Below are 14,985 nucleotides of genomic sequence, written 5' to 3'. Positions count from 1 at the left end.
AGGTGTAGTTCGGTGCTGGCGCGCTCACCTTCCCGGTGTCGTCGTCCTCGCAGGCGGCCAGAGGCGCGTGCTTTGCCACGGCCGCCTTGCCCACCGCGATGTCCCCGTCGGCTTCCAGGGCCTTTGGCGGCAGCACCAGCCCGGGGAACATCTTGTCTGCTGGCATCCTCACGGCTCCATCCTGTAACCAAGCGTCACCACTTACTTAGTATCCCAGGTTGTTGAATAGATAGTTCACGATCAGCTAATTACTTAACATCAAATAACTTTCTAGACTTCGGGTAGTAAACCTTTTTCACCTACTATCCACTTCTCTATTTTCTAGCCACCCACCGGCTCCACAGTAACGTTGATGTAGGAAGTAAGAAAGTAGAATGAGATTTTCACTCTGTGTGTGATGATGTGAAGCTTACTGGCAGATTAAAACAGAGCCGAACCGAGACTTGAACTCTGGACCTTTGCCTTTTGCTGGTGAGTGCTCTACCCAAGCGTGTCTCACGACTCCTCCTTGTAGCTTTGCTTCCGCCAGTAGCTCCTCTCTTACCTATGTGCTTGGGTAGCTAAGTGCTAGAGCACTGCCGCGCGCGACTAGCCGAGCGGTCTGAAGCGCAGCAGTCATGGCCTGTGCGGCTGGTCCCGGCGGAGGTTCGAGCCCTCTCTCGTGGTTATGGGTGTGTGTGTTTGTCCTTAGGATAATTTAGGTTAAGTAGTGTGTAAGCTTAGGGACTGATGACCTTAGCAGTTAAGTCCCATAAGATTTCACACACATTTCAACATTTTATTTTTATTTTATTTTATCTTTTTAGAGCACTTGCCTGCGAAAGGCAAAGGTCTCGAGTTCGAGCTTCGGTCTACCACACAGTTTTAATTTGCTAGGAAGTTACAGTAAGGAAGTAACTTTATAAAATTTATTAAACAGAATTTGTGAAGACATCGCTAGTTGCGACCTATATAAGAGGTTTCTTTCTGCTTTATTTTTGGCTTTCTTTCTTTTTTCGTAGTTGTACATGAATGTCAGGTGATATAGCATAGTGTTTACTTTGTTCCATAACGTAATGAGTAACTGTTTGTTGGAAATAGTAATGTGTTGTTATGGTCTTCAGTCCACAGACTGGTTTGATGCAGTTCTCCATGCTACTCTATCCTGTGCAAGCTTCTTCAGCTCCCAGTACCTACTGCAACCTACATCCTTCTGAATCTGCTTGGTGTATTCATCTCATGGTCTCCGTCTGCTATTTTTACCCTCCACGCTGCCCTCCGATACTAAATTGGTGATCCCTTGGTGCCTCAGACCATGGCCTACCAAAACATGCCCTACCCTTCTTTTAGTCGATTTGTGTCACAAATTTCTCTTCTCCCCCATTCTATTCAATACCTCCTCATTAGTTATGTGATCTACCCATCTAATCTTCAGCATTCTTCTGTAAACCAAATTTCGAAAGTTTCTATTCTCTTCTTCTCCAAACTATTTATCGTCCATGTTTCACTTCCATGCATGGCTACACTCCATGCAAATGCTTTCAGAAACGACTTTCTGACTTTTAAATCTATACTCGATGTTAACAAGTTACTCTTCTTCAGAAACGCTTTGCTTGCCATTGCCAGTCTTCATTTTAAATCCTCTCTACTTCGACCACCATCAGTTATTTTGCTCCCCAAATAGCAAAACTCTTGATAGTATTTCCATTTTGGACGTTAGTGATTGGGTTTTCTTGTCTATTGAATATGTAAAATATTTTCGTTTATCATTTATTGCATTAATTTTGACTGGAAATACTTTGTAAAGTTAAATGTATACTGAGATATTGTACAAGCAGAGCGAGATAGATCAGAATATCGATTGTGAGGGTCGAATAGCGTGAGAAGAGCGTGGGTGGACTCATGTCTGAACTGAGAAGGCGGAAGGAAGTTAAAAGTGAGCTGACTATGTCGTGTCGTGAAACAGTCGGTGCGAACTAAGCTGATTAACGATGACATACATTTCTGTTCCTTCCTGTAATGGAATGTAAACGGTTTTAGAGTGGACAGAGAATTTGAACTGTGTTGCGTAGCTGCGACAATATAGCTATGGACAGACGACATTGTAGTTACGGTATTCTGGAAAGAACTGCGTCCGCTGTGACAGTTCTGTGTGTATTTTAAATACTTTATAATGTCAATTCATATTCGCGCCGTCGCTGACTACCGTGTGCATGAACCGTTAAGGGTGTGTCACAGGCGTACAGAAACTGTTTATTATGAGTATGCATGTTATCGCCAACAGTGTCGAGTTCGCGTCCGCGTAATTCGGTTGGTAAACGAACAGACTATAATTCCGCCAACGAAATAACTTGAAAACCATCTAACCACCTTCATTGTAACAGGTAAGGATAACTGATTTGGCTCTCGTCAAAGACTAAAACAACTATTAAAATTGTAAACTTTCTATTTGGAACTTAGCAAAGAAACTAATCTTTAATTTGCTTCTTCTTTAAAATAAATGTCATGTTAGCGAAATTTTGTTATTAATGTAGACATTGTTGATCTCCATTAGTCTAGTTGTTTCCAGTCCTGTGTCTATTTCTTTCATTCATAATTTTAGCGCTGCTGCCACTGCCTGTTGTTTTAAGTATCTTTTGACGAGTGTGAAACATGTGTGCACCGTAATTTCTGCGAGTAAATTTAAAAAAAATGTACAATTATTTAGGCATTGTATTTGTTCGAACTGTGGCGTCTGACAACAGCCAGTGACAGCATAGCTGCTTACACCTGACTGGTGCGATATTCGCTGATGCGAGTAAACATAAGTGTCATACTGAGCACTTAGAGGTAAATCTTCTATTGCCACACTATCATAATCATATATGCATGCAGTTGTGCCGTCCTTAGCTGTGTATGCAGAAACGGTCAAACTTTTGTTAGTAGAAATTAGAGAGCGTTTTTTCTTTCCACACCACATCAGCTTTGTTACGATAAGTACTGACTTAGTGTTTTTGGTAGTTTGGCGAAAATTTAGTGGCAAGGCTGAGTCATGATCATTACATATGGATTGATTCATAATTGAACTAGATAACGTAGCAGGTTAGGTCTTAATTTTGTTAGCCGTGTGTAGCTGGATCACTACAGTAATATTATTTAAATGTACAATAATAATTATTTAAAAAATACTCCATGTAAAGATTTTACGAATGCCTAATGAATCTTTTTCATTAAATCTCCACTACCTGCTGCCCACCGTGAAGGATGGAATGCCCACCACGAAAGGTGGAACTCCCACTAGTGGATGGTAAGGACCAAGTTGACTACCACTGCTCTAGGTGAATACTAATAGTTTCCATAATAATCACAGCACGACAGTGAATGGAAAATAGCTAAGGACAAAAAATAGATGCCAATTCTGTGCCTTTTTGGACTTCATCAAAGCTTTGAACGCTGTCAACATTCACATTCTACTTGCGAAACTCAGAAACCAAAATTTTTCTTCGAAGTCGTAATGGAGACGTTCAGCAGCAAATGTCCCAGAAGGATCAGTACTGGTTCCATTGTTTTGTAGGGGTGCTAGAATTGTCTGGCGGAGGTGGGAGGGCAGCACATATCACGGACAGCTCGAAAGCAGTGGAGTCCTTTATTTATTTCCCAAAATTTTATTAAGGAGACTTGCGCTCCCATCAGGTGAATGGTGAGTGATGGGCATCGAAACCAAGGCTCACAGTGCACGATGTGTGGATGAGGTGTGGACAGCAGTTGCTACATCCAGCTCGGTTTGACAGAGGGGTAACCTTGCGAGGCCAGCATTCCTGTGCTGGGTCAGCCGCTCGCGGGGCAGCTTCGTTTGGCTAGGCTGTAGGCGAAGCGGTCTGGCGGACTACCTCTGTGTGTGGGGCAGACGTGCGGCCCACCGGGGCGTGGAAGGATCTCAGTTCGATCTTCGGTCTTTCAGTATTGTGGCTGGGCGCCCAGGAAGGTGGTCCTGTCAGAACGACGGTTGAGCGATGGCACCTCACGGCGGAAGCCCACACAACCCAGTGACTCGCCTATCCGAAGGCCCCGGCTGGCTAGGTGTTTACGGTAATACCGTTGGTCAGTGTTCGATCAGTCGAGCTGGTGTACTGACCCAGACAGGGTGGCGAAATGCTGCGCCAGCTTGTTATGGCAAGCTTGCAGTTATGGCAACGAGCATTGCTTTGGCTCGAGCCGCGAAAACTTTTTTTCATATGTGTTAATGACCTCTCAACTGTTCTCTCCTATTGAAATATCACCTACGACTTGTGTGAAAAAAGTAGGGAGACTGAGAACAGGCTGAGCGATCTGGTAACGCTGTGTTGTTCTGCTTGTGTAGACCGGTGTGTTCATCCCTTCCAGATGCTCGGCCCGCGTTTCAGCTCCGTACAGCCAATATGTGGTTTTTGAGAGTGCCATGTTTGAAGTTGTGTTTTTGTCGTGTGTTACAAAAAGTGAACAGAGGAGCTTAGAGCAACGTTATGCCATCAGGTTTTGCGTTAAACGGGTACTCCGCGAGTGTGACCTTTAAAAAGCTGAAACAGGTTTTTGGGGGACATTCCTTACCGAAAGGACAAGTTTTTCGCTGGCACAAATCAGTTTTGGAAGACCGAGAACACGGTGAAGATGAATTTTGCTCAAGTTTGTTCCTGCAGGACGAACTGTCACCCATGTGTTTTACAAAGACGTCCGTGAAATGCTCAGAATAGGGCGAATCGAGTGAGAGCGGGCACTGCAGACAAGTGGGTGCCGAATCGTGACAACGCCGCATGTCACACGGCCACTTCCATCAAGGATATTTTGACCTCAAAGGGAAATTCCTGTGGTTCCACAGCCCCGCTACTCGATTGATCTGAATGCTTGTGAATTTTTCCTTTTCCCGAAGTTAAAACTGTCTTAAAAGGGAATCATTTCGGGATTCTGGAGAACACAGAAAAAAGTGTGACTGACTTGTTAAAGGCCCTACCAGTTGAAGCCTTTCAGTGCTGCTATCAAGCCTAGGAACGACTCCGTCGGTGTACAGCTGCCGAAGGCAACAGTTTTGAAGGGGACGATACTGCTGTTTTTTAAAAAATAAAAACTTTGGTAGATAAAATACCAGTCTCATTACTTTTCTAACACGCGTCGTGTATGCGGACGACCTTCAGTTATACTTACTTGCAAATCCAGCAGTTAGGAAACTACTGCGAAAGCAAAGAGAGCTTCACTCCTAGTTTAAACGCAGCCAAAACCTCTCAGACAAACAGAAGCTAAACGATGTCAAAGTTAGCGTAAGGAGGGCTATGCGTGAAGCGTTCAGTGAATTCGAAAGTAAAATACTAGGTACCGACTTGACAGAAAATCCTAGGAAGTTCTGGTCTTACGTTAAATCAGTAAGTGGCTCGAAACATCATGTCCAGACACTCCGGGATGATGATGGCATTGAAACAGAGGATGACAAGCGTAAAGCTGAAATACTAAACACCTTTTTCCAAAGCTGTTTCACAGAGGAAGACCGCACTGCAGTTCCTTCTCTAAATCCTCGCACAAACGAAAAAATGGCTGACATCGAAATAAGTGTCCAAGGAATAGAAAAGCAACTGGAAGCACTCAACAGAGGAAAGTCCACTGGACCTGACGGGATACCAATTCGATTCTACACAGAATACGCGAAAGAACTTGCCCCCCTTCTAACAGCCGTGTACCGCAAGTCTCTAGAGGAACGGAAGGTTCCAAATGATTGGAAAAGAGCACAGGCAGTCCCAGTCTTCAAGAAGGGTCGTCGAGCAGATGCGCAAAACTATAGACCTATATCTCTGACGTCGATCTGTTGTAGAATTTTAGAACATGTGTTTTGCTCGAGTATCATGTCGTTTTTGGAAACTCAGAATCTACTATGTAGGAATCAACATGGATTCCGGAAACAGCGATCGTGTGAGACCCAACTCGCTTTATTTGTTCATGAGACCCAGAAAATATGAGATACAGGCTCCCAGGTAGATGCTATTTTTCTTGACTTCCGGAAGGCGTTCGATACAGTTCCGCACTGTCGCCTGATAAAGTAAGAGCCTACGGAATATCAGACCAGCTGTGTGGCTGGATTGAAGAGTTTTTAGCAAACAGAACACAGCATGTTGTTATCAACGGAGAGACGTCTACAGACGTTAAAGTAACCTCTGGCGTGCCACAGGGGAGTGTTATGGGACGATTGCTTTTCACAATATATATAAATGACCTAGTAGATAGTGTCGGAAGTTCCATGCGGCTTTTCGCGGATGATGCTGTAGTATACAGAGAAGTTGCAGCATTAGAAAATTGTAGCGAAATGCAGGAAGATCTGCAGCGGATAGACACTTGGTGCAGGGAGTGGCAACTGACTCTTAACACAGACAAATGTAATGTATTGCGAATACATAGAAAGAAGGATCCTTTATTGTATGATTATATGATAGCGGAACAAACACTGGTAGCAGTTACTTCTGTAAAATATCTGGGAGTATGCGTGCAGAACGATTTGAAGTGGAATGATCATATAAAATTAATTGTTGGTAAGGCGGGTACCAGGTTGAGATTCATTGGGAGAGTCCTTAGAAAATGTGGTCCGTCAACAAAGGAGGTGGCTTACAAAACACTCGTTCGACCTATACTTGAGTATTGCTCATCAGTGTGGGATCCGTACCAGGTCGGGTTGACGGAGGAGATAGAGAAGATCCAAAGAAGAGCGGCGCGTGTCGTCACAGGGTTATTTGGTAACCGTGATAGCGTTACGGAGATGTTTAACAAACTCAAGTGGCAGACTCTGCAAGAGAGGCGCTCTGCATCGCGGTGTAGCTTGCTCGCCAGGTTTCGAGAGGGTGCGTTTCTGGATGAGGTATCGAATATATTGCTTCCCCCTACTTATACCTCCCGAGGAGATCACGAATGTAAAATTAGAGAGATTAGAGCGCGCACAGAGGCTTTCAGACAGTCGTTCTTCCCGCGAACCATACGCGAGTGGAACAGGAAAGGGAGGTAATGACAGTGGCACGTAAAGTGCCCTCCGCCACACACCGTTGGGTGGCTTGCGGAGTATAAATGTAAATGTAGATGTAGACTTGTACGCTGACTTGCTTACGAGGGTTGGAACTTAAATAGTGGCAACTATTTATTCACAACCGATACAAAAGAGTTACATGTTTGCACCTGTTACTGTCCTTCAAAGTAGTCACCAGCGTTGTGTAGAACCCGTTGACAGCGATGTGGAAGGCGTAGTATACCGTTAGCAGAGCCTGTTCTGTTGATGGTGCGAATGGAGCTGTCTACTGCCTGTCGAATCTCTGGAATAGTTATGAAGCGAATGCCACGAAGTGGTTCGTTCATATTCGGAATCAAATCAAAGTCACAAGGACTTGCGTCCGGGGAGTATGGTGGATGGTACAGTACTTCCCAGTCCCATCGACCGAACGGAGCAGCCACAGCTTGTGCTGTATGCGTCAGCGCATTGTCGTGCAAAATGATGGATGGGTTGTGCACGAAGTGTCGCCGCTTCTTTCGCAAAGCTGGTCGTTTATGGAGCATCACCTGCGCAGAGCGGCCACAATCAAGTCGGAAGCCTTTTCACATGAATCACCTGAGGACAAATGACTGCTACTCAACGCACTACCTTTTATACTTCGTGTACGCGTTACTACTGCCACCTGTAAATGTGCATATCGCTATCCCATGACTTTCATCACCCATTTTTAGGCAACGTCTCCTCACAAACAAATAAAAACATGAAAAGGTATAGCTGTGGAACTGTCAACGGCAGGGAAAAGAGTCTCAGTTTGTCAGTATCATTTAGTTACATCGTGTATGCCCTTAAGGACCAATGTTAGTCACAGGATTTTCTCTGTATGTTATTGACAAATCTTCCATGCTCTCTCGCTGTAACTATTCGTACCTTGTTTACGCAGTCGGCTTGTAATTGAATCTCAAGATCGGATCAGAAAATCTAAGAAGAGTTGTAAACACCGTTAACGAAGAACTATGTATTGTTTATGACTGGTCGAATAAGATAGGACTTTAGCTCAATCTTATTAAATCGTAACTAATCTTCATAGATCAATAGACATTCGTAAGTACATATTTGCCTGTTTTCATTTCATACATCGTTTCCAGGATAAACGGAAAGCTTTCTTGGTAGAATCAGTTTCAGAACCTTGAAGAAAAACAGACTGCTGCTATTTTCACTGTAAGAATAATCTGTACTAGCAATTAAACGCTGAAGATTGTGAGATGTTTTCTTAATTTCGCTCTATTACCTCCTACAGAACAATGCTTCGAGGAACTCTATGTATTCCAAATTAAGAATCATACTCGAGAAAACGGTAGTCAGAACGAACTAGGGAATTAGCTCGCGAATCACTCAAGCGTCTCAGAATCCTATTTCTGATACCTCTGCACATGTATTGTCCTATAGGACTGGTGGTTGATGACGCGGACTGATTCCGAAGGGACCTGCAACAATCACTCAGTGAACAGCCGATGCAAATGTGATTTGTAATTGGATATTAATTTATTACCCCTGTAGAGAAATACGTTCACAATTTTTCAAAAGAACTGAAGTATTTTAGTATGTTTTGATATCTAAGCTGAAAGACTTCCTCCTTTTATTCCTCACGGTAGTTTGAAGCATTTCACTGTAATGTCTTATGAATTTGCATACATGATCACAAAACTTTCCTGTTTCTGTATCTTTATATTTTATACTTTATTTTCTTAAAGTTTTTAGCAAAACTTTTTTTAATTACGTGCTGACTCGTGCCACGAGCGAGTAATGACGACTGGTGGTTGCACGAGACTTGAGAATAATTTTAAAAATGTACAGAAAACATTTCCAAAATCCTGCGTCCGACATAAATTGTCCGTTTTGCAGTTACAGTATTAATAAAAATGTTATCTTGGCATAAGTTTCTTTCGTCTCTTCCTATTCCTCAATGGAAAGGGCGGATAGTTATGACACTGACTTATCGACTTCTTAAGACGAAACACAACTACCTCTAAACAGTATTCAGATGATTAAATCTCAGTGCCTTGAATCGCGGTGAAATGTCTTTTTTGCCGATGAGAAAAGCGACCTAATCTCAGACGAACTCGCGAAGGAACTTTCTGTAAACTGACTTTTGCAATTCAGTCTGCTGTTAACGATCGATGAACTACGAGTACCTTTCGGTGGAAGGGCCTTCCTTCCAAGCGCTCTTGTTAACGCAGGTAAAGAGTGTCCTCCTTGCCTTTCGGGTCGAAGTCTGCGTAAAGATGATACTTATCGCCGGCATTGAGTTGCTAAATACGACGCTGTAGAGTCAAATACTTTGGTGTGGCTCACAAAATCTTGGGCTTCAGAATTTATAAAGATTCCTTTCCTTAGGGATTTCTTTTTACTGTCAGCGATGATAATATTGAGCAGATTCTCTCTGGAGGCTGTTCAAAGGAAAATTAACTCTATGTACTTGAGAATCGTAGTAGGCTCTAATAACTTTCCAGACACAGAAATAAAAAGCGTTGTTTGTAAGGAAAGAGAGATTATACGCTTATCTGATATATGCACTATAAGTAAAGCAAAAGATGAAACTTCCTGGCAGATTAAAACTGTGTGCCCGACCGAGACTCGAACTCGGGACCTTTGCCTTTCGCGGGCAAGTGCTCTACCAACTGAGCTACCGAAGCACGACTCACGGCCGGTAGTCACAGCTTTACTTCTGCCAGTATCTCGTCTCCTACCTTCCAAACTTTACAGAAGCTCTCCTGCGAACCTTGCAGAACTAGCACTCCTGAAAGAAAGTATACTGCGGAGACATGGCTTAGCCACAGCCTGGGGGATGTTTCCAGAATGAGCAAAAGATCTTCCCCCTCGTGACTGCAGTGTATAATAGTGGGTCAAGTAGCTTGAACATAGACAGTATTCTGTATGCGATTCAGAACGGAGTGACTTAAAACGGAACGACAACAGAAAACTAATCACAGGTAAGGCAGATGCCAGATTGAGATTCACTGCAAGCGTCCTTAGGATGTGTAGTCGACCCAAGAAGGAGATAGCTTACAAAACACTCGTTATATCGATATTTGAATATTCAGCCTGGGACCCTAATAAGATAGGACTAATACAGAAAATATTAGGAAAGTGCATAAGTTAATAGCGTTTTTCCATCAATTTAAATTTAATATCTACATCTACGTGATTACTCTGCCATTCACAATAAAGTGCCTGGCAGAGGGTTCAATCAACCACCTTCAAGCTGTGTCTCTACTGTTCCACTCTCGAACGGCACACGGGGAAAACGAGCACTTAAAGTTTTCTGTGCGAGCCCTGATTTCTCTTAATTTATCGTGATGATCAATTTTCCCTATGTAGGTGGATGGCAACAGAATGTTTTCTCAATCGGAGGAGGAAACTGGTGATTGAAATTGCATGAGAAGATCCCGTCGCAACGAAAAACGCCTTTGTTTTAATGATTGCCACTCCAATTCACGTATCATGTCTGTGACACTACCTCCCCCATTTCGCGGTAATACAAAACGAGCTGCCCTTCTTTGTACTTTTTCGATGTCATCCGTCAGTCCCACCTGATGCGGATCCCACATCGCACAGCAATACTCCAGAACAGGGCGGACAAGCGTGGTGTAAGCAGTCTCTTTAGTAGATCTGTTGCACCTTCTAGGTGTTCCGCCAATGAATCGCAGTCTTTGGTTTGCTCTACCCACAATATTATCTATGTGATCGTTCCAATTCAGGTTATTTGTAATTGTAATCCCTAAGTATTTAGTTGAATTTACAACCTTCAGATTTGTGTGACTTATCGCTTAATCGAAATTTAGCAGATTTCTTTTAGTACTCATGTGAATAACTTCACATTTTTCCTTATTCAGGGTCAATTTGCCACTTTCCGCACCATACAGATATCTTATCTAAATCATATTGCAAGTCGTTTTGATCATCTGATGACTTTACAAGACGGTAAATGACAGCATCATCTGCAAAGAATCTAAGACGGCTACTCAGATTGTCTCCTATGTCGTTAATATAGATCAGGAACAACAGAGGGCCTATAACACTTCCTTGGGGAACGCCGGATATTACTTCTATTTAACTCGATGACTTTCCGTCTATTACTACGAACTGTGACCTTTATGACAGGAAATCACGGATCCAATCGCACAACTGAGGCGATACTCCGTAGGCTCGCAGTTTGGTTAGAATACGCTTGTGAGGAACGGTGTCGAAAGCCTTCTGAAAATCTAATAATATGGAATCAATTTGACATCCCCTGTCGATAGCACTTATTCCTACATGAGTATAAAGAGCTAGTTTTCTTTCACAAGAACGATATTTTGTGAGTCCGTGCTGACTATGTCAATAAATCGTTTTCTTCGAGGTACTTCATAATGTTCGAATACGGTATATGTTCCAAAACCCTACAGCAAATCGACGTTAGTGACACAGGTCTGTAATTCAGCGGATTACTCCTACTTGCCTTTTTGGGTATCTGCATAACAGATACACGTAATAGAGTCTTTAGTCATAACTAATATATTCTTCTTCATTGTTTACAACAGTTAGCTGACGCTGGGTACCATTTCGACTCCGCGCCAGTACAAATCACGCAGTTTTGAGGCGAAGAACTGGTCGAGCCGTGTTTGGAGCGCATTTTCATCCGGAAAGGAAGTTCCTTGAAGGTTGTTCGACAGAGAGCGGAATATCAGGTGGATAAGGTGTTGCGGAATGACTTCTCAACCCAATTCGTATATAGAGATTTTTGTCAGTCGAGCAGAAAGCGGGCGTGCGTTATCGTGTAGCAGCATCAGTTCAAGCAATCTTCTTGGTCGTTGTTTTTGGACTGCGTCTGCAAGACGTCTCAGACGTTGACAGTAAATGTCAGCAGTGACAACTACACCTCGGGGAAGCAATCCGTAGCACACCACACCTCCGCTGTTCCACCAAGATGCATAGCATTATATTATGTGGATACGCGCAAGTCTGTTTACGGAGAGTTGCTGCTTTGTTTGGGCTCAGCCATTCCTTTATTTTTTTTGTCTTAACATACAGACTCAACTTCTCGTCAGCAGTAACGATACAGAAAACGAATGGTCGATATTGTTCACGAGCCAACTGACGACGAGCTAGCAGAGTCGCACATATGGCCACCGGCTGATTTTTATGCCTTTGCTTTAGAGGAAGTGGTACCCAGACACCCGACTTTTGAACCTTATCCACTGTATGCAAATGTCGCAAGATGATGGAATGATCTCAGTTCCTCACATCTGCCTGTTCTCGAAAACACTGAGGCGAATCACTGTAGATTAAATTCACGAAGGTCTTCTTGAACCTGGAGAGCCACTAATGTCTAAACGATCTTCCTTAAAACGTGATAACCATTTTCTTTCCGTGATCTGTCCAGTGGCATTATTCACATACAAGGCGCAAATGTTTGTGGTTGCCTCATCCCTCCACTGAACTCAAACAGAAGAATATGTCCTAAATCTTCCGATTTTTCCATTTGGCACTCCTTTTTCTAGCGCCAACAGCTCCGCTCAGTATCCCCCAATGACAAAATGACAGTATCTGAACTCAAATAGCAACATTGAACTACAAATAATGAATTACTGTTGATAAATAAACCCATAGGAACCGGAATACCATCATGCAGAACAATACCGCTACGGACTTATGCACCACCCTAACAGATAACATCCAAAGAAGAGCTGCGTGTTTCTTCACATATACTGTTAGTGAGGGTGAAAGCTTACTACTCAGTGCTGTAAACAGAGGACCACGCAAGACGCAATGATATCTATAATGGTTCAAAGGGCTCTGAGCTATGTGACTCTGAGGTCATAAGTTCCCTAGAAGTTAGAACTACTTAAACGTAACTAACCTAAGAACATCACACACATTCATGCCCGAGGCAGGATTCCAACCTGCTACCGTAGCGGTCGCGCGGTTCCAGACGGTAGCGCCTTGAACCGCTCGTCCACCCCGGCCGGCGTATCTATAATTCTTATCAAGGAGATGCTTTTGGAAGATATGACTATTCAGCGCTTGTTATCAGTATTGAAATAGTGACTGATTTTCTGCACTGTTGCCCGTTTGTCTGCTGTTGCCATCCTCGACACTCGACGGCGACTGCTGCCATCAACATTGCGTCGCCCACTGCTGCAGGCGTTTTCCCTTAGTCAAAAGTTACTTGCTTGAACTCTGAAAGGCTGGCGCCTCTTGCAGAATGGTAACAGTACAGCAAATCAGCAACATTGGTATTTTTTCAAATAGTGAATTCCAAGACATAATTTCATGGCTTGTGGAAAATAAACAAGTGCTAAATCACAGTAAGACTCACTTTTTACAGTTTATAACACACAAAACAAGAAAAACTGACGTTTTAAATACACAGAATGGACGTATGATTAGTGAGATTAACAGTTCAAATTTCTAGGTGTTCAGATAGATAATAAACTGTACTGGAAAGCCCATCTTCAAGACTTTATGTTGCCATTTTTACTATTAGAACAGTAACTGAAGTAAGTGATAGTTCGACACGTAAAGTAGTCTACTTTGTTTATTTTCATTCGCTTATGACGTCTGGTATTACTGTTTGGGGTAACTCTTCCCATTCTCAAAGCGTATTTTTGGATGAGAAACGGGCGGTTCGGACAAGTGGTGTAAGTTCGCGAATCTCTTGTCGAAACCTGTTCATTAGTCTGGGTATTCTGACATTGGACTCAAAATATGCATGTTCTTTACTGTAGTTTCTTGGTAACAGTATTAGCTTATTCCCAAGAATTAGTAGCTTCCGGCGACCGGTTTTAGGCGCTTCAGTCCGGAACCGCGTGACCGCTACGGTCGCAGGTTTGAATCCTGCCTCGGGCATGGATGTGTGTGATGTCCTTAGGTTAGTTAGGTTTAAGTAGTTCTAAGTCTAAGTCTAAGTCTAAGTCTGACGACCTCAGATGTTAAGTCCTATAATGCTTACAGCCATTTTAGTAGCTTCCATTCATTTAATACTAGGCAGAAATTCAATCTGCATTTGAATCGAATTTCCTTGACTCTTGTGCAGAAAGGTGTGCAGTATTCTGCGGCATCCACTTTCAGTAAGCTACCACAAAAATTCAAAAATGTTAGCAGTAATCCATTTGCTTTCAAATCTAAATTGAAGAGTTTCCTCATGGGTCATTCGTATTCTGTTGATGAGTTCCTTGAAAAATTAACCTGATTCCTATGTTATATAGTTGACTGCGTTTACATAAACTTACAGCTTGAAGACTTTTTAGAATATATATTTTATTTCATCTGTTATTATTTTTCCGCTGTAATTTGTTGTACTGACACGTTCCATGACTGGGGGGAATTGCTCCTCAATCTGGTCCTACGGAACTAGACGTGTAAAAGTAAATAAATAAATAAATAAATAAAATAAAATAATAAAAAGGTAAGTTCTGCTGTGATTAAAAGAACGCAATTTTATTTAATTGTCAACAATTAACATATTTACTTTTGGCGATTGTTCACTACCAAACTGCTACTCCTCAAGGAGGACTTCCTTTAAACATCACGGCATTCGCGAGATGCACATGCATACAAGCTAGACTAACAGCTCAGACTAGCTGCCGCTTACAAGTATTCCTCTTAACAGCCCCTTCTAGCCCTTTTCCGGTAGATCGCAGTACTACCCGACAAAGGTACCCATACCCGGGAGCAAGAAAGGGCTGCCCCGCCGCCGCCCCTCCCCCTCCCCCTCACCTTAGCTCTCATGGAGAGTTAAAGAGGTGTAGACAGGTGTTTTTCTTTCAGGGAATTGATTTAAAAGTCAGTATTACGCAGGTTTTTAACAGATTTGGAAATGGAATTAATCTAAGACTACTTACAAGTCGTCATTCGTCTATTCGTCTTCCAACATAATAAAAATACTCCATATCCCAGGTCTAGACCCCCGCCCCCCCTCCCCCCCCCTCCCCCCCCCCCCCCCCCCCCCCCCCCCCCCCGCCAACAAACTATGGGCACTCTTGCTAACTAAG

The 14,985-nt window shown here is 43.0% G+C and overlaps 1 protein-coding gene across 1 annotated transcript in view; it reads right to left on the bottom strand.

The window, feature by feature from the left end:
* LOC126162913 (clavesin-2-like) overlaps window positions 1-14,985 on the bottom strand; it is a 244,933-nt gene that overhangs the window by 71,693 nt on the left and 158,255 nt on the right. Inside the window, exon 2 of the mRNA XM_049919724.1 lies at window positions 29-181. Coding sequence (XP_049775681.1) covers window positions 29-166 — 138 coding nt within the window. The 5' untranslated portion in view covers window positions 167-181. The remainder of the gene's footprint in view (window positions 1-28; window positions 182-14,985) is intronic.

The sequence above is a fragment of the Schistocerca cancellata genome, chromosome 2 (assembly GCF_023864275.1).
Source record: "Schistocerca cancellata isolate TAMUIC-IGC-003103 chromosome 2, iqSchCanc2.1, whole genome shotgun sequence".
NCBI classification, from domain to species: Eukaryota; Metazoa; Arthropoda; class Insecta; order Orthoptera; family Acrididae; genus Schistocerca; species Schistocerca cancellata.
The sequence above is the reverse complement of the archived record's forward strand: the minus strand, read 5'-3'. Positions and strand labels throughout refer to the sequence as shown.